This window comes from Anguilla anguilla, chromosome 5, assembly GCF_013347855.1.
Source record: "Anguilla anguilla isolate fAngAng1 chromosome 5, fAngAng1.pri, whole genome shotgun sequence".
Taxonomy (NCBI): domain Eukaryota; kingdom Metazoa; phylum Chordata; class Actinopteri; order Anguilliformes; family Anguillidae; genus Anguilla; species Anguilla anguilla.
Genome location: NC_049205.1, coordinates 52,483,493 through 52,503,683, shown reverse-complemented (window position 1 = coordinate 52,503,683; position 20,191 = coordinate 52,483,493). Strand labels below are relative to the sequence as shown.

General features: G+C 43.6%; 2 protein-coding genes across 6 annotated transcripts in view; one reads left to right on the top strand and one right to left on the bottom strand.

The window, feature by feature from the left end:
• The window catches only part of pik3c2a (phosphatidylinositol-4-phosphate 3-kinase, catalytic subunit type 2 alpha), a 37,653-nt gene extending 25,424 nt beyond the window's left edge, over window positions 1-12,229 (bottom strand). The window contains exons 1-3 of one of the 5 annotated variants that reach the window (XM_035417350.1): window positions 10,735-11,064; window positions 9,984-10,024; window positions 4,730-5,990 (exon numbers count right to left, since the gene is read on the bottom strand). In XM_035417350.1, the coding sequence (XP_035273241.1) occupies window positions 4,730-5,905 (1,176 nt within the window). In that variant the 5' untranslated portion in view covers window positions 5,906-5,990; window positions 9,984-10,024; window positions 10,735-11,064. Of the gene's footprint in view, window positions 1-4,729; window positions 5,991-6,252; window positions 6,273-9,614; window positions 9,636-9,983; window positions 10,025-10,734; window positions 11,065-12,208 lie in introns of those variants that run through there. The other 4 variants (XM_035417352.1, XM_035417349.1, XM_035417351.1 and 1 more) reach the window with 4 other exon arrangements.
• On the top strand, window positions 11,872-19,530 carry LOC118227176 (nucleobindin-2-like). The gene is made up of 13 exons (XM_035417354.1): window positions 11,872-12,179; window positions 12,705-12,824; window positions 13,326-13,433; window positions 13,537-13,669; window positions 14,121-14,224; window positions 15,013-15,198; window positions 15,755-15,845; window positions 15,983-16,041; window positions 16,296-16,388; window positions 16,611-16,700; window positions 17,405-17,575; window positions 17,922-17,982; window positions 18,227-19,530. Exons 2-13 carry the CDS (start codon window positions 12,705-12,707, stop codon window positions 18,310-18,312), a joined length of 1,302 nt encoding a protein of 433 aa, XP_035273245.1. The 5' UTR covers window positions 11,872-12,179; the 3' UTR covers window positions 18,313-19,530.
• Window positions 19,531-20,191: the final 661 nt, after the last annotated feature.

Here is a 20,191-nt window from a genome sequence, read left to right as displayed (position 1 = left end):
TGAGCTTGGGCACAATTTTACAAAAACTGATGCTGAAAAATAAAATGAAAATATTAAAGAGGCAAATCAGAGCAAAGTACTGGATACTGTATCTACTATAATGACTGCACTAGAGAGACAGAGAGACAGAGCAGCTTTGTTATTCTATTATAGGTTTCATAGCTATTATAGGTTTCTATAGAACAGAACTGGGGAGTTGGGGCTGGGGGAGGAGCCTGTAACCAGCACATTCCCTTTCACTGGCTAAGGAGAGGTAGCTGGGGGGACGATGAAAGATAACACAATCACAGCCGTGAATCAGTGCACTTTATCTGTTCAAGACCGTCTCTGCCGACTTGGCATATCTGTATGCAGGAAATCTCATGTTTCAAGCACCACATAGCTATGACAGCTCATGCACATAAAGTACTTATTTTCTAAGAAGTCATTGGAATACAATCATAATAAAACAAGCTATGAGAACCAACCTCCTGTTTTTCAACAAACCCCACTTTCTGTTGCACCTCATCTTCTGTCACTACTGTACATCCAGCCCATCTTACTCTACTGCTCACCCTGTTTCTTCACCATGCATTACATTACATTACATTCATTTAGCAGACGCTTTTATCCAAAGCGACGTACAAAAAAATGCATTTTCATGGTCGTAGACAACTGCTGAACACGGGTTCAGTAAGGTACAATTACTTATTTTGTAAAGCTATTTCTAGCCGAGAACAAAGAACACTATCCTGGTCTAACATCTGCAAAGCCAAACTAGGCAGAAGAATAAGCTAGAGTATTAGGACAAATACAATTTACCAAGAAGTGCAGGGATGGGGCAACATGTAACAAGTGACAGGAAAAAGGGTTTTTTTAAAATTTATTTATTTTTTTTAAATATATATATACACAGCGTGGTGGTGGTTATTCTAGGTATAGTCTGAAGAGATGAGTCTTCAGGCCACGGCGGAAGATGGATAGTGAGGGGGAGGTTCGGAGAGGGACGGGGAGTTCGTTCCACCACTGGGGAGCTAGGGTGGAGAAGCTCTGTGATCCCTTTGGGCGGGTGGGAGGGGTTGCAAGATGCCCTGCTGCCGCAGAGCGGAGTGGTCGAGCAGGCACATAGAATTGAGTCATGTCCTGCAAGTAGATGGGGGCTGTCCTGTTGGCGGCAGTGTAGGCAAGGGTCAGGGCTTTGAATCGGATCCTGGCAGCGACCGGTAGCCAGTGAAGTGATCGCAGCAGAGGAGTGACGTGGGAGAATTTGGGGAGGTTGTAGATGAGTCGGGCAGCGGCATTCTGAACCATGCTAACTGCCACAAACAGGAACAAACTCACTCGCATCACACATAACGCCTCAAAAATCATTGGACTTCCCACCAAAACCTCTCAGAGCTCAACAACAGAGCCCTTACACACAGAGCACTCACCATAGCGCACGACCCCACACACCCCCTCAACCCACTCTTCTCACTCCTTCCATCTGGCCGCAGGTACAGGTCTCTCGAGGTGCTGAACAAACTGCCTTGCTGAATGTCAGGTGTATTTTATGTATGTATCTAGGTATTTATTACTGTATGTATCTATGTATTTATTATATGTGTGTTATATGTATATACTGTACTGTATGTATCTATGTATTTATGTGAGGCTGCAAGACAAAAAAATGTGAAAACAAATTTCCCCTGAGGGGACAATAAAGTATTGTATTGTATTTATTGATGATCTCAGTAACGCGCATTGTTCTCTCACAGCGGGGACTTTAGAAGCACCTCGGCTTCCCGTTTCAGACTTCCCCGTTCTGAAGCAGCAGAGCATATACGCGGAAAGGTCCGCTGATAATAAAGGCCATATCGGCTCTCATCAGGCGAGCATCTGCCTTCCCTGTCAACTCTGCAATCTAACCATGGCGCCTATCACCTTATGATGCATGCCAAGGTCGCTGCGATCCTTCTATTCGCTCCAGACTGAACAACGTCAAATGGGAAGGTGCTCCTGAGAAGGCTTAACACCAGCGTTCACCTCTGAACACAGCTGCTGTAAACCTTCCCAGCATGCCTGCGGAACCGTGAACAGCCATCTGGATGCATTCAGACATGTCTTAATTACACACTTACACAGCTGCTAATTAGCCAGATTTTCTCTCATGGGGGGCTGATGGCTTTTTAATTTGATTTTTTTAAACTTGTTTTTATAAGGCAGCACCTACATTTGGTTATGATTAGAGTTGTATTTTTCAATTAATTTCACATTTAATTATTCACTGGCTCCAAACATCAAACGTGTAATTTATCACAGTGTTCTATATTTCATTTCAAGCTTTTCCCCCTTTTCCTCCCCAATTTGGGAAATATCGCAACACACACATCAGCACTCACTGCTGCAACCTCGACTATAGATTCCTCATAGCGGAGCAAAGTGTGCGCTCTCCTCCACAGCAAGCAACATCACTGCTGCCCATTACAGCATTCTGCAAACTTGTCACACTGTCACGAGCTGCAGGGAGGCGTTTCATGTGCATCTCAACAGGTGGGAGTCGCGGGGTGCCGATCGACCATCGGAGGTCACTATTGAGCACTGCGATGCTGTAATCCTGGCAGACCAAAACCCAACAAGAGAGGGGGCGATAATATAGCCGACTGTGTGTGGCCCTATGGGGCTGCTGACCACAGTCGGCTCTGGCACAGTCAAGACTTCATACCACACCGAGAGGCCCACCCATGCATAAGAACAGAGCTGGCAGCCCCCTACAGGTCCTCCTCCATGTTATGTACATTACCCCTCACCAAACTATTCTGTTTACATCTCACTCTACTCTGATAACGGATGGCCTCCGTTGTCTGGGATGCAGATCCTTATGGACAAAGGAACTCATAATATGTAGGTTATGTTAACACTATTACAGCACATAGCTGTTTAGGGGTACAACAACTGGACAATTTGCCCAACTACATGTGTTCACTGGTATAAGAGGACAGTACATGCAACGCTGCAATATACAGAAACTCTTCATCCTCAAAGCAACAAAAATAAAGAATGATGTACGGCTTGGGCCCATTGGGTGAGATGAACAGATTTAACTGGAATAATACGGTGTATTCACCAGTGTTACCTGTAGGTACACAGCTGGGTTTTTACACCGTTGCCCTATACGCTCCAATACCTGCATGAACACACACACAAATTCATGCACACACATACTGTGCTTCCATGGCAACACAGCACAGCACCCATTTACTCGAATTCACAAAACACCGGTTCATCTAGAGGTGGTGGTGTGCCCCAAGCTCCAAAGCATGTCAGCAGATAAACTGTTTGTGCCCTGCAGGGAAGTTCTCATTTGTTTTCCTGCTCACTTTAAACCTTTCAGAACATTCCTGGAGAAGTCTGCACTGTACACAGTACTAATGATCAACATAAATATGGCTAACAATAATCACCATCACTTCACAATTGTGTTTTTCACTGGAGAAATGTACGATAAAATACCTCACACACTTTAAAAAAAAAAAAGGATCCTAGTACCTAGATCCTCCGTTAACATTTCCTAATGCGCAAAAGAGAAGTCTTTACAAGGAGCAGAACAATGTAACAGGAAGGGAGCCTTCGGCGGAAAAAAACCCCTGATTCATGGAGAGTTGGGAAACTAGCGACACTGAAGCAGAAACGGCCCCAAACACAAATCTGAGATAAAACCCAAGCCCCGGGAAGAAGCGTTATCAGGAATGCCTCATCAGGGTCATAAATACAGTCTGAATCAGCAGAGGGAGGCTCTGTCCCAGGGGTTCAGTAGTCCTGATCCAGGCGAGCTGCAGAGACCGCTGGTCTGTCTTTCCACTAAAATCAGTAACCAGTTCAAAACAAAGGAAAACAGGCGTGGTGAGCTAACTGTGTAATCAGATGCTGTGCTGTAAATTAATTATCAAACAACCGCGAAGTAAGAAGAAAAACCAACCCTGCCGGGACCAGGGTTGAGAAACCCTACTCTAACCAGTCTCAAACATGGCCATTTCATCATGCACTTCAAATAGATTGCAATTTCCTCTGGCAGTCAGAAGGGGGGAGGGGGGGGGATGTTTCGTGAAAACAAATGGTACCAGGGACCTGGCACCGGGCCACATGCACACACAAAGGCAGCCCAACTACATCCCACTGCTCTCATGTGAACTTCTGCTGAACAACGAGTGACACTGACAGAAAAACAACAACTACTGCAACCCAGGGTCCCCATTCTTACCTGTGCAACCTGTTCAAACACTTTTCAAGTGATTTCAAGGGCCCACTCGCCCAAATTACAGGAGCCATAAACAAGAGGGGTTATATGAAAAATGGACATGAAGTTTTGCAAGCTTTTGGCAAACCCTCAACAACAAAAAAGTGCTTTAAATTACCTCTTCAAGTCTTCAAATTTCATTCTTGTTCTTGAATTAATTTCCAAATTTCAATATTTTCACAGATTTTTAAGGAAGGTATCTGACAGTTAAAACAGTACACGAGCCATAAGAACATGACTCATGGAATACACGGGTTTGGTTAGGTGCTCCTGTGGGCAGTATTTATTTATAACCAGGAAGTGAACTAGGTTAAGTTCAAAGCTAATAGCAGCATTGTTCACACCGAGGAACCTCAAACAGTCAACTTCAAACAGGTAGCAGAAAATTTTACATGGAAGGGTAACATAAACCAAAACAAACATTAGCAGGATCGAATTGCGTGCCCAAAGAAGCAGTACAAAGCGGAGGTGTACCTGGCGGTTTTGGCTGTGCGGTGAGGATGCAGCTGGGATGTTCAGAGAGTGGCTCCTGGTCACAGCGGTCCCCGTCGAAGCTCTACGCAGCTGGGTGCTGGCTGGGCGCTGGCTCCTCTCCTCAGTGAGGGGGGTGCCGGAGGCGGCACCACCCTCGCTCTCGTCCAGCAGAACGGCGTCCCAGGGGTCCCCCGCCGGGCCGGGTTTCACCGCCACGGAGCCATCTGGGGCGCACGGGGCCTCCTCGCACTCAGCCTTGCGCTTGCTGAGGGGGTCTAGGTCCAGCCACTCGAAGCGGCTGATGCTGGGGGCCTCCGAGGCAGGGGGCTTGGGGGACAGGGCTTTGACGCCGACCGACTCCAGGTCGGTGCTGGCAGACCTCCCGTTCTTCAGGTACTCCGACGTGCTGGCGATCTTGTCAAAGAGCTTGGCCATCTCCGGGTTTACGGCGGGGGGCTGCTGGAAGACCATGGGGGAGGTGGCTCCAATGGGCTGGAAGGCCATGAACGGAGGCGGGGCAGCCAGGCTGAGGAAGAGGCCGTCTGGAGCGCGGAAGGCCGGCAGACTGGAGGTGAGGCCGTTCTGGAAGGAGCCAGGGGGCTTGGGGAAGGGTGCAGGGGGGAAGACAGGGGTCTGCTGGCGGGTTGGGGTGGGGGTTTGCAAAGCAGAGCCTGAAGGGGTCCAGGGCCCCCGGCCACCGTGGAAGAGAGAGGGGGTGAACGCCTGGCTGCCTGGGTAAGAAGCACTCAGGTTGCAGCCGAGCAGGGAGGAAGGTCGGGGCACTTTGCTCTGCACCCCAAAACTATCGTCCAGCAGGAGCTTCTCCAGCTCCTCATTAGTAAGCTTCTCCACATCAATGTCCTGGAAACGGTCCTGCTCCGCCCTCTTCTTGGCCTCGGACTCTGGGAAGACGATGAGGTCCTTCTCGGGCCTGCTGGCAGAGGCCGCACCCTGGGGGGCACCAGTCAGGGGCTTGGCAGCGGATGAGGATGACGACGCAGACGATGAAGGCAAGGATGCAGGAAGCGTGTGCCTCTTCTCCCTCTGCAGTTTGGCCAGAGCCTCAGCCTCCATACGCAGGGCCTCCTCCCTCCCCACGGCCCCCTTGGGCCGCCCGGCCCCTGGAGAGGGCGACACATCCTGGCCGAACCCATTTCCACTGGATATCTGGGCCATGGTGTCAACTAGCAGGGGCCATGTATTCAAGGGAGAGGGTCCAGTGTTGGTGTCAGTGGGTCCTGAGCAGAATCAGTCTGAATGTCTGTCAGAAAAAGGAACAAGCAAAACAGATTAACTCAGAGGCCCCACAACCACGGCTTCTCAACACTTTGGACCATGGAATGGAGTGTTCAATGCTGGACATAAAAAGAGAGATAAACCTCCAAAACGAAATACTGCTTTAGTAGGTTATGAGCTGTATAAAATAACATAGCCTTCAAATAAATATTGTTTGGGAAATAAAACTGACATGTGCAGAATGCAGATCAGAGCCTTGCATGGAGGAAGTAGGACAGCAAACCTACAGATTTAGAGCTTGTCCTCTCTTTTCGAACAGGTCAGTCACTTTAATTTGGCCTCCCAATTATACACGCCTGCAGGTTAGGACTGACAAACATATAAAGAATGGATTTAACACATGCAATTTCATTCAGCAGAAATGTAAAATCTTGCTCTTATTGGCTAAAATTCAGTCTAGCACCTTCCTACAAGTTTTCACTGAGGGATGAAAGTCATAAGAAAATGAGCAAAGTAGGAGAATTAAAACAAACTTGGCCAAAAAACTAAAAACAGCAGGCTGTGTGGGCAAATACTATCTGCACTGTTAACCATTTTGAGTCACTAAAAAAGGAACAGTTATTTCCTTATGGAAGTTAACACTAAATAGCTAACAGGTGGCTAAACTGTATAAGGTGAAGGGGAGGGGATGGAAGTGATTTGGTCTCCTCACAGTTATGGTGATACGGAAATAGTGCTACTGCAGGGCACCATCCAAACTTTGGTTGAACACTTAAACCCCTGAAGTGGGGTGTAACCTACTCCCCCCGAAAGAAAATTGAGCAAAAAACCAGGACTGAAAAAAAGAAACCTTGCTTGGTGTTTTTCCATTGTTTCGTATGTTGTATTAGTTTGCATTGCCTTTAGCAGTTAGCCTAGGCTATACACTACCACAGGAAAAATATGTGCGCTCACTTGATTCAAGTTGAAAAACAGACTTAGGGCAAGGGAGAGAAATGTTTCCATATGATGTGACAAGCGGTCTCGTTCGATTTCACACGGAATGAAAAGTGGGGTGCTTGAGAACGAGAAGGCTGCCGCGTTAAATTGGCGTTTTGGTTGGGATGAAGTGGGGCGGAACCGCAGGCCGTTAACAGCGCACACCAGTAGTTTCATTCGAGGTACTGCAGCGGCTCACGGGCGGGGAATTCTCGCTGTCTGAACCGGCATCGCAGCCAGGCTCCGGAATTCGCGCTCAGGCGACACGCATAAGGCGCTAGCCATTCCTCGCGGCTGCGATGACGAGACCGCGTATTTCAGCACGAGGCCCGCGCTGCCGGAGGCACACAGTAGGCCTCTTCCTTCCTCCATAAAAAATACTAGAGCGCAGTGCCTCGGCCTTTCCGTCAGTCCTGGAAGAATTCAACGTTACTGAGGCAACCGGGTCTCAAAAGCGCACCCCATGCATGACTCGGGTACTTTATGTTTCTGGTCTTATCAGCTGACCGAAGCTTCAAAAACCAAACAAACGGAAAAACAAAAACAAAAAAAGGAATCCAGCTGTGGGACAGCAGTTCAATCACAGTCAAACTTTTCCCAGCAGGACAACTGTGACTTCTGTGCATCTGCTACGAATTATGTCAATGTTTGATGTGCAAATATAGCATTCCATTAAACAGTGAGTAAAATTTTACGCACAAACCACTGCTAAATATAATAAGTACAGACTTTCTAGCACATATTTTGAGCATGAGCATAGAGAATAAAAAACAGAAATACATTAAGTATTGCATGATACATGACTATTTCTCTACCTTTGAGAAAAAAGTTATTGAGGACTGGAGGACTAAACAAAATGCCTCTGCCATTGAAACTAACTGCCGGCTATGGGAACCTACCTCCAACAACAAAAGAAACATCTACATTTTCTTTAAACAAAATTGGAAATAAAGAACCCACTTTCCTATTTATGACAATTGAATATTTTACCACCACCACCAGCATATACTTCATCTATACTTCAATAGATCATTTTGAGAGCTATGAAGAACGATGACACCCACTTCAGCTTGTAACCACGGCACAAAGGGTCTTGACCCAAGTGACTGCCATGTTTTGAAAGCCCTAAAAAGGAGTTTAATACCACAGCACTGCGTGACATAACTTCAGTAAAATGGAGGGCACAACAGCACAAGTCAGTTAAAAACATACTGGAAACTTGTTTTAGTAGGACTCTGGATTTAAAGAAGCAATATGTTCATAGTAAGAGAGCTGAAACACACACATACTACCTTCTCATGAATGCAACACCAAAGGAGAATGAACAGAATCTGGTCTTTGCACTAAAAGTTCAGTGGCTCAGGAAATTGTGCCCCATTATATTTTTTATACATCTCTCATGATACAAAACTCATGAGAAGACCAGTTATGCACGAGTCAAAAAAACATAAACAAGCTACCGTGTAACTGATCAAAGTACAAAAGTGTCTCCAAGGAGGAAATGAATAACTAAATTTGTATGCTTAGGGTTTAAGGATTACTTGTATGCCATTTATGCTTTCTAATGACATGCCTGAGTGAAGAACCTTGTAAGCCAAGCTTCTGCTACTTTGGCAAATAAAAAACTAAACGCTCAAATTAAAAAGAATAACCATACAAATTGTAATACTTCCTGTCGTTCACACACAATATTTTAGGAGTACAAAGTGGTAAACGGCCAAACATCAGAGGACCCCTAATCAAGTGTGTCCAGCATGTTTCGGGAAGGACAGCAAAGGCATTGTTAATAACCATAATCTGGCCTCTGGGAATGATCTTTTTCTGCAGTAACAGATTAAATACCGTTACATATTTAAATAGACTGCACAAGAGGCCTGATGTTCAGCAAAGACCCCAGACACAAACAGCAGGAGGCTGCACAAAGGTAAACATAGCATGTGATAAGTAATGGTTTTCTAAAACATTTTTTTCCTTCACTGTACAACAGTAGCACTGAATGACTGTGTAAAATGTTGGTATTCATAATTTATTTTTGTAAAGCCGCCAAGTCTAAAGGGCCAAATGGTGCCAAAAGTTTGTATGACAGCAGAACTCAGCACCCAGAAATAGGATAACCTTAGAAATAATTCAGGCAAAGCTTTGAGAATTGTTACCATCTACCACAGCTCTGCACTGTTGTAGGAGTAGACACATTCATGAGACTGTTCAGTCCAGCATAAACTTAGCACTTGACACAATTTCAAACTGCTCCCAAAGGCCTGCAATTTAACTTAGTCTGCAGAGCAGCAAGGTCCTTAGTTTGCATAAGTTCAAGAGGAACATGAATTGAGGAACATAGTAGGCTTCACACATCACGCCAAAGCTACCCATTTAAAAACAAAGCAACAGCTACTTAGGGACCATTGCCAGCAATGTGCCGGTACAATATAACAGCTGTCCTGGACAAAAAGATGTGAACTGATTGTCTTATTAAGATATGAAATAAGACATTATAGCATTATTAAGATTTCAGAAACTGCTATTTAGATTTTCCCACACATTGTAGAAATGTGGCTCTGACATAGTTCAGAGTATGTTCTGTTAGGTTGATCAGTTAGCAGGTTGTTGTGTTATTCTAATTTATAATGGCCACCTACACTGGGACTATTTAAAAGGAATGCTAAATTCTCACCTTTAATAATACAGGCTGTCGGGTGAATTTGGTGGTGGCTAAAACACAGATGTCGCAGATGTTACAGCAGTTATGAATGTTAGCAGTGCACGGAAGGGTAGCTCAGAGAGCATGCTACTGCACTGATTCACATTCAAAGGCAAACTGCCATAATGCGGAAAAAATCTTTGTAAACATGCATTTCTTATAGGCTACTATTTACTAGGATACTAAAGGTTAAATATTAAATACAAAAATCAAATGACACAAACGAAAATATCTAACCATCATATCAACACAGGCATCATGTAGCTAATGTAATAGCGCTTAGAATAATTCCATGACACCTGCTGTTATTTCTGGACAATTTAAATAATGAATGTGTCTTACCCACAGATGATAGCGTTCACAGGATCACTGACTTAACATCACTACAATCAAAACGAACTGGAATTAGGCTAAGGCATGCAGGCTAATCCACACACTAGAGTGCGGTGCATGGCAACTAACCCTCGATATCTACGCTAAGGGCAAAGGCACGATGAGTCACAAGACGCAGGGTATAGTTCACTATAATATAAAAAAACTGGGATGTAAACTCGAAGTGGCCCCCTCCCCTTCCTCTTTAACATACAAAAAATATCTATTTGAATTGGTTATGCAACTACACATCTGAAACTTTAACCTTACATACCAGAGAAGTGTAAAATAACTGCCCTAACTTTTCAATATATTGTGACGTTCTCATACGTTGTAACGTTAGTAAGGCTGAACTTCGGCAAGCAAATTCTAAAATGCGGCTATTGCTGGCTAGCTATGAGCTTAGAATCCAGCCAGCACGGTAGCCCACAGAACTCCGAATTCCACAACGTCGACTGTTTTCCGCGGAACAGCCGGGCTAGTAGGTTACACTTTGGCCTCCGCAAAGCACTTGTACTTACAGTTCCGACTTTATAAGACACTTGATTGAATAATTTAAAACATCAACACGGTAGCAAGCGACAGTAGAAAAAACAAGGAGGAACACAGGCATCTAGCGAACGAGGCCCGAATACCTGACTTGCCTTGCCTAAACACATTAAACCCACTGTTAAAACTTTTGCACATCTATATTTTTGTGAATATGGGGTTTAAATCTCACCTTTTAAACTCCGCGATCTTTGAAGCCATTTTTCCTGCAGCTGGAAATGTATCTATCCATCTCAGACTAACGTCAGTTCCTGTTTCAAAGTCGAGGCAGTTTTTGCTCGCCTTCATCTCAGAAAACACAGTAGCACAGTGACACGCAGAGGCAGCTTGAAATAACGCATGCTTGGTTTCTGAGTCCGAGTTGTATTTTCTTGTAATTTTTGTTACACACAAATGTATGTTATATTCCGTTGAATAAATTGCCCAACCGCTAGCACACGTCCTCGTGATACAAGCTATTTGTCAGCTCAGTTTTTTTGCATTACGCTTTTAAAAGCTGAAAAGCAGAAATAGACTTGGTTTCCTGTAAGAGTGCAACAACAAAGTTACACATAAGCAGAAGTTGAAGGAAAAGAGAACCAAAATATTTGTCAAGTGAAATAAATAAATAAATACATAAATAATCTATATTCAGAATTCGCCAAGCAAGAGTGGTCGGTTAAATATTGAACCCATGGGTTTGTTTAAAAACAGCTTTTTCTGTTATGATATGTTAGATTATGGCTTATTGGCTACATAAACATGACGCATTTCATTTGGTCAGTGGTGCAGATGTCTGCAGAACTATCCGGTTTGTGGGTAGGCTATGCTCACGTAGGCTACTTTCTATCCTGCTGTTAATATATGATTTTACCCACACATTCTGCAGGCAACAGCCATATGCTTTTTGTTTTGTTGAGGCCTATGTCTATTTAACTCGGAAATCTTTGCAGTGGATAGTCAAAAGCAGAGTAGGCTGCGTCAAAACGAACAATGTATTTTTAGACAGTCACAAAGCAAAAGCAAAAGCAAAACCAAAAGAAAAAGAAAAACAGTAGGGTATTGTTTACTTTAAATGTGAAAAATAAAAATCGTTATTAAAATGTGAAATAAAATAAAAATGTGGCACCATTTCAATGTCTGTCCAATAATTGGTAAACGACAGCCAGCAGCCTACATTTCGTGCTTGTACAGAATTTAACATACTGTTTTGAGATAACAGCAAAGTAGCTTGGATGTCTCCGTTCATAAGCTTCGGATATCATGAAGTAGGCTATCTTATTTGAAATGCCAACCCACAACAACGCCTGTACATTACCCACTGACACCGCGGTGTAAATGCCACGTACTTTTCGCTGCAACGCAACTTGATAGGGAAGGTAATGTTAACTTGTAAATTCTTTGACTGACACAATTGTAGCTCAATGGATCGCCAACGTGAACTTCTGAAAACAGAGAAGGGAAAACATTCCTATCCAATTATCGCGGTCAAAAGTGGGCGTGTTCAATGTTAGTTTTAAATGTTGTATTCAAGTAGGAGGACGCTGGGTTGATCGGAAATCTCAAAACAAACTGAAGAGGCCAACGTTACAATCTCGTCATATTAGCTACACAAGGAAGCTGAAACTATCTAAGAAGGTAAGTCGTATTATATTTGAAACATTTACCTGACTGGTTCTTAACTGGAGCTTTAACTTTTACATTTCGAACATTCTGGCAAAAAGGTCCACTTTAGCCCGCTGGTGTTCCTGCGAAGCGCGGTAGGCTACTTCAGAAGTTAGCTAGCCAGGGATCTATATATTGGTTTCCTGTAATATTACACATTAACAAGCACTGGGTGGATCGCTAACGATATGATTGATGTTCTCGTGATTGCAGGGCTACATAGAGGCCTTCGTTTGGAACTTAAATATGAGTGGAGCTGTCTGTAAAAAATCTCCAGCTGGAGATTTCACAAGACGGAACAAAGCGAGCCAGTTTACTATCCTGAAATGTTTATCACTTGTCAGTCAGAGTGAAGCAATTCAGAAATGTATCTTTACTAGCAAAGTTAGAGGCACGGCCCTAGTGATGTCTGATATGTGCCTTGCACGATCGTCAGTTGTTTTAGTGCCAGTCTTCCTACTTGCAGACCAAATACGACGTAGTCTTGTTTTTTGACAGATGTTTCAGAGTAAGAACATCTACCACTACTTATTGTTGGCGAGCCAGCTGATCTGTTCATCCGCAGTACCCCTGAGCGTGGACAAGACGAAAATGAAGCCCCCAGAAGAGAAACCTTCGGTGAGTGACGTGGGGTTCAGAACAGGGAGAGTCCGTGCCGACGCTCATGCCGAGGAGAGGTCCCCTGCAACTACAAATACACGGACCATTACGTTAGTCTATGTGCTCCTCGTTTGCTTAACGTTTCCGAAGTGAAATGAATTGAAGAACATTTCCTGTGCGAACCGTCTGCCACAGTGTGACTTATGAAGGGCAGGAGTAATGTTGGGATACAGGCAGTACGTGTTCAGTTAGCTGTCAAGTTTGTAGGATAAAGTATGTTTTCTCATGTTCATTTAATGGCCTTTCAAGAAACTCAGTCAGTGAGTACACAAAGTACTCACTGTAAGCAATATAAATATAATCAATCAAATTAAGGCATGAAAATAATGAAATATTTGGAAGTGCTCAGGTACGTATGACCTTTTATGCCTCAGAGTTTATTTCTTTTTTTTTATGCCTTATTTATATAACTTATCATGTGTGTTTTTTTTTAGTTGTGTTGTTTTGTTTGTGTGGCAGGACACAGGGCTACACTACGACCGATACCTCAGGGAAGTGATCGATTTCCTGGAAAAAGACCCGCATTTCAAAGAAAAGCTCCACAACACAGACATTGAGGACATCAAGGTGCTGTGGATGGTGTTCTGCTTGTATGTCTTTGTTGCTCCTTTTCTTGAACAGAACATACAAATACCATGATGAGTGATCACCACAACCTTGTCTCAAACAGCAAGGGAAGTTGGCCAAGGAGCTGGACTTTGTGAGCCATCATGTAAGGACCAAACTGGATGAGCTGAAGAGGCAGGAAGTTAGCCGTTTAAGAGTGCTGATCCGAGCCAAACAAGAAATTGACGGAGCGAATGGTAGATCCTTTATATTTTGAAAAGAAAACATAGTTCACTTTCTGGGTTTTTTAAAAATCATTTCACTTTTAGTCAATGTTTTTGCTCGTCTTAGTTTTTGCGCTCTTAAGAAGATGTTATACTTATTTACAGAAATTTCTGATGACCCCATGGTTTTTCCAGTGATGTTAACTCTGGCTGCACTTACTTGAATTGCATTCTCTTGCTTTGGACCACAAACGCTCAAATTCCCCAAATTGATTTAATCACAACATTAAAAAATGTGCATTTTTCTGGCAGTTTGAAGTCATAGTCATCTAAGGCCTAAGTCGGGGCGTGTGATTGGTGCAAACGAGGAGTAAGCACGGAGTCTGTTAGTCATTGTTTGCAAAGGCCAATGAAATTGTTCAGTGAAATGTGCACCATCCTGTACAATTTGTACTGCATACCAAACACTCTTAATATAATCCAGGCAAGGTAGTGGATCACCAGGCTATGCTGAGACAGTTCCAGTACCTAAACCACAGGAACCCACACACTTTTGAGGTTGAGGACCTGGACCGGCTCATTCAATCGGTAAGTGCTTTACCCAGAATGTGTGTGTGTGTGTGCTTTACTGCATGTATGTGACAATCCTTCATTGTTTTACTTTAGTCAAGTGGGATGCATCTTCATTGAGTCATGTCTCTTATCTGCTCATGTACTCACAATGACATTTTGTCTCTAAATGTTCTTTTAATAATCATATTTTTGATAAATAATTTTGTGTCCCCTAATCATGTGATTACATTGAATGTAAATTGCCAAATTACTCTGAAATAAATGGGTAATAGTCAATGTTATACATTTAATAATTATTCTGCTTGAATATATTCCTTTATATTTTATTAATATATATTTTAAATTATAAGGCATGTGGGAATGTTTTCTTATTGTTTTAAGCCTAAGAACATCTCGATGTTATAAGTTTGTTCATTCATTGTTGTACTTATACCCAGACCTACTGGCTTCTCTTCAGAAGCTAAAGACAACAGCTTTTATCCTTGGGTCAGTGTGTACTCTGGCCTGACCTTTGTGTGGAGTAATCTAGAAATTATCAGGTATTGGTTTGGACTGCAAGTACACCGCCCTCAGGTTATACATGTACCATTGGCAGTTTTAGACTTCGTTTACCTAAACAATGATGAGGTAATGTGGTGATATGTCTTTTAATTGTGTTAACGTGTAGATTTTATGTAAGTTTTCAAGGGATGAGAGAAGATATGCCTTGCTAGGTAACTGGGTGATGCTGTGACTGTTGTCGCACAAGACTCCTGCCTTCTGTGACTCTTCTGCTCAACTCCTTAAAAATGAATGGAAACCAGGCAACAAATGACCTGGAGAACTATGACCAGAGGCGCCACGAAGAGTTCAAGCGCTACGAGATGATGAAGGAGCACGAGCGGAGGGAGATGCTGAAGACACTGGATGAGGAGAGGAGGAGGAGGGAGGAGGAACACTATGAGGAGATGAAGAAGAAGCATGCCGACCACCCTAAAATCAACCACCCGGTTAGTACTGTGGAGGCACAGTGTGTGGTTGGATGCACTAATGGTTTATGAATTGGCCTTGGCGAGTGCTTGTCGGGGGCAGCTGAAAGAGGGCAGTGTAGGACAGTAGGATGGCCAATGTGCTGCGTTCCTAGAGTTGCAGGGGATGTTGTGTGGACGAGCCAAGCCTACAAATACAATTGGACGTTCCCAGTTGAGGAATAATGAAAATTTGGACAATTAAAGGCATACTTTCCTTGCTTCGTTCCTGTGTTTACAATCAAAAACGTCTTCTCCTCCATTCTTAACCCTGCCTACACCCTCAAGATGACAAAGCTAATACACCAACAAAATAACTAGCTATTTTGCTCTGGCTAGCTAGACATGTCGATAGCTTTATAACATCATATTGCAAAAGTGAACAGATACAGATTACCAGTGCATCATAGTAATGACTGAGTGTGGTTGTATTATAATATTTTCAAGGTGAAAATTCTGCATAGTATGTGTTTTCATGAACCAGCTGAATTACATCCACCCTAAGGAGGTGGATCTGATGGGCTTCTGTTGTTCTCAGGGCAGTCAGGACCAATTTAAGGAGGTCTGGGAGGAGGCTGACGGTCTGGACCCCGAGGACTTTGACCCCAAGACATTTTTTAGTCTGCATGGTGAGCCGAGGGATGGGGGATGGGGTGGGTGGGGGGGGGGGGGGGGGTTGAGATGGCTATTCAATTTTACTTTCTCCACTTCAAACAGTAGCCTTTGCGTTTCACTGAACTGCTGCCAACTTTGTGTATTGATGCAGACACAAATGGAGATGGCTTCTTGGACGAGCAGGAGCTGGAGGCACTATTCACTAAGGAGGTGAGAACCTTTCCCACACAATGGGAGAGTAAAGCCAAGAGAGCCCCCTGATGGGTGGGGATTCTGTGTCACATCGATCGCTGTCTGCACAGAATCAAGACTGCCTTCTAGACTGTGTAAATATTGTTTGATTTAAATCAGCGGGGTACAGATTTTTTATTTTATTTTTTATTTTGACATTTACCCAGGTCCAGTGTGATGATGGTGAGATTTTGGAAAAGCACATTAATTTAATTTGCTGTGTTTGGTCATAGCTTGAGAAGATCTACGACCCCTCCAATGTGGAAGATGATATGGTGGAGATGGAGGAGGAGAGACTGCGCATGAGGGAGCATGTTATGAACGAGGTGGCGTCCCCCAGAATGCTTTTCAAACTGTCTCCTTTGCTCAGCACAATATTGTTATTTTGGTATGGAGAGTGTAATTGGAACCGGTCTCTTTGATTCATTAGTGTTGAAGAGGCTGCGGGGCAGTGGCATGGCATTTGAAAGGCAGTAAATATTGCAGCTGTAATGCAGTGTTTTCCAAAGTAAGTGGTGACTGCTTTCTTGATTGGCGGCGTCAAACAGGTCGACGCAAACAAGGACCGGCTGGTCTCCCGGGAGGAGTTCATGGTCGCTACGAGAAAGAAGGAATTTCTTGAGCCAGACAGTTGGGAGGTATGGTGCACTTAACGCCTCCTGTTTTCAGTGTTTCCATTTCTGGAATAAGTAAGTGTTGCATAAGTAAATTCATTGATTGGCTTATAGTCCACTAGCCTTCCCTAGGCCTTAATTGGCTGTTGATTGAAAGGAAAACACAAATGCCTGCAGACACTGCAGCCCTCCAGGACTGCAGTTTGACACCCCTGATGTAAATGGTGAACCAAATTACACATGGTGTACCTGTTCAAAAAGTTGCCTTGAGAATGAAAAAGCCTGAACAGGTGGTTGTCAGGTTTTTTCCCAACTGTTGAAATATGCACATTTTTATTTTGTTTCAATTTCAAAATACATAATTAAACACAAGCTTATGTTTGGTAATCTGTGCCTGAGGGTGTATCTGTCTGAGCAAAACCTTGGAATATCAAAACAGCAGCAAACTAGCTGCCTACATATGAATGCAAATTTCATAAAGTTCATCCATGGGCCACTAGGGGGGGTCCTCAGAGATCACTAGCAATCCACTAGTCTCTACTCCAGTAGAGCCTTTGTGAATAGTAACTGACCATTGGTTTTTTGGTAAATGTGAATCTGTAAATTGGAATTGTACCACAACAGTCAGTAGCTAGTCAGGTTCATAGTTATGAGTCTGCAAACTGAGTCTAGCAGTTCACAGACCAGAACCACTAGTCCTTAATTTGTTGCCTCTCCCATCTCATCAGACACTGGAACAGAACCAGGCCTTCACTGAGGAAGAGCTGAGGGAGTTTGAGGAGCACCTGGCCAAAGAGGAGGAGGACCTGCAGCAGAGAACCCTGGATCTGCGGCAGCAACAGGAGGAGCTGGAGAGACAGCAGCAGCAGCTGAATGCCCAGAAACAGGAACTCCAGCAGGTAGGGAATGGGTGTTCAAGGTTCTCCAGCTAACCTTGCTAACACTGGCTATTACAGAACACTGACGTTGCTACGGGCAAGCTAACATTGTTCAGGGCAATGTTCCGCCTATCAGGGGGTATGCCCCCCACCCCCCAGTCTTTCCATGAAGAGATTGGCAAGAATGGAAGCAAGCTTTATCAACCTGACCAGACCCGACTAAGAAAAGACATTTGTAAAGTCAGTGAATACAGGTTGACCATGCAGGCAGTCTAGGCTCATCATTTTGTCCAGTCGTTTCCATAGTATTTATTCAATTATTGCTACTGCTATGAATCAGTCTTGTAAAATCATCCTTCTGTTGCAGGCTGTTGAGCACATGGCAAGTTTAAAACTTCAAACTGCAGACCCTCCTGCACAGGATAAAGGTGATTATGGATTTTCACTTTTCTTAGTACAACTATTATTTTTTTTTTTTCCCAAATGAATTTGGTTGGGCTGGTGTTAAACATTTTATATTACCAGATATTGGTTAAAATTTGTCTGGAAATTTAAGGTTATCAACATTTTAAAATCCAGGTGATGCGTTAGCATGCGTATGTCGTGATGTATCGCATGTAATTCCTTTGTGAAATAAATTAGCAGCAGTTGTAATTCCTCTTCCTGGCTCAGATGGAGACGCTGCCGCTGGAGCCCCACCCGCCAACTCCCAGCTTCTGGTCCAGGGCGTCCATCCGGAAATGCCAGCACACTTATAACCTGCCCTGTGTGTGTGTGTGTGTGAGCGTGTGTGTGAGAGATTTTGCATGTTCTGTGTACAGCTCAGACAGTGTATGCACTTACACAGACTAACTGTGTGGATTTACAGATTGTCCGGTGTTCGTCCACTAAAACACTTACCTTTACAGCAAAGATGCATCTCGGTACAGACTATAAAATATGAAATCATTTTGTTATTCAGTGTTATTGGGGACTTTGAATATTCATGGTGACATTATCTAAATCTACTGTAAATGAGCCAGAATGTTTCAGACTGCTCTACAGAGCATGGCAAAGTCCATTGATGTACTGTGGATTGTACGTGACATTTCTGCTCTGATGCATAGTTTATATTAACAAATTCAAAGACCGCTATCTCTGAACAAAGAATACTTATTCCTTGTGAAGATGGGTGTACTGTGAAAGTTTTAAAATTTAAAATGAACCTACAAGTGCACTGCAAGACCAATTTAACCCTACAGGTTTGGTTCATTTAAATTCTGATTTCTAGAATTAAATTCACTTCAGTAAGGAACTATCTAGTTACTTCTGCTTTAAATTTTCCTCCGGATTTCCAGAATTCCCCTGTAGGTCTCATACCCTTTATGCACTGATGAGGTCGGCTTAATGAGAATAAGAGAGAAGTGAGTCCAAGTGAATTGGTGCAATGCTTGCATGGCGTCAAACAAGAAACCAATCCTGAGTACAAAGCATTACCAATAAACATTTCACAGTAGTCTGGCCTCTGTCCTGAGCTCAACTAAAGGGGGGAGAAAGATGCTCAAGGAGGGGTGGATAGCTGCAAGAACACTTGGGGGGAGGAGGGGGACACTGGCCTTACAAGAAATTATTTAGGTACTACACACCACTTCTGATGTTTGAAACGTAATGGCCCTTTGTGCTTGCCTGTACAGCACCAGCTCCTTTTAGAAGCTCAGAACAAAACTCATGGGTGTGAACAAATTCCTGTGTGTATGAACACAACAGGCATATATTCTCTACCTCTTTCAACCTGTTTTTTTTCCGCTTTGAGGAAGAATTTTCATCTGTCAGCACTGCTGGGAGTAGATGCTATCAGCTGAAAGTGAATGTCTCCTCACAGTTGAATGTACCGTACTGGAAATCACCAGCACAGCTTGTACCAAAGCCAGGGCTTTGTATTGTTCTCATCTGTATGATTTACAAAAAAAAATAAACACAGCTGTACTTTTGAGTCACATTGTGCTTTTCATCTCTAATATTTCCCGATGGTTCTTATACTGCAGAATTAGGCCTGTATTCAGTCACTATTTGTCCTTAACCTTTAAAAAGGAACCATTTCAGTCACCAGTGGACCTTTACACTGACAGAAAAAAGCTATTGTACAAAGTAGCACTGGGCTAATGCTCATCTTCAGCAGGGGGCAGCAAAAGCATGGTCTCCCATCTTGCCTGGTAAGGGCTGGTAAGCATACAGGCTTTTGTTCTAAATGGTAAATGGACTGCATTTATATAGCGCTTTTATCCAAAGCGCTTTACAATTGATGCCTCTCATTCGCCAGAGCAGTTAGGGGTTAGGTGTCTTGCTCAAGGACACTTCGACACACCCAGGGCGGGCTTTGAACCGGCAACCCTCAGACTGCCAGACAATCGGTCTTACCTCCTGAGCTATGTCGCCCCATAAAAAGCACTGAAACTTCAGATTCAACTAACACTGGTTTCCAACCAAGACCAAGATTCTGTTTTAATCTGGTAATTTAGCAGCAGGCTATAACTTATATCCTGCACTCACACCGGCTCTTATTGCATAAGATGGGACGCCCACACCCTACGATATTTCCCCATAATTCAACGCATTTAGCGAAGTAGCAAACAAATTTCCAAACGTTTCCCCATACAT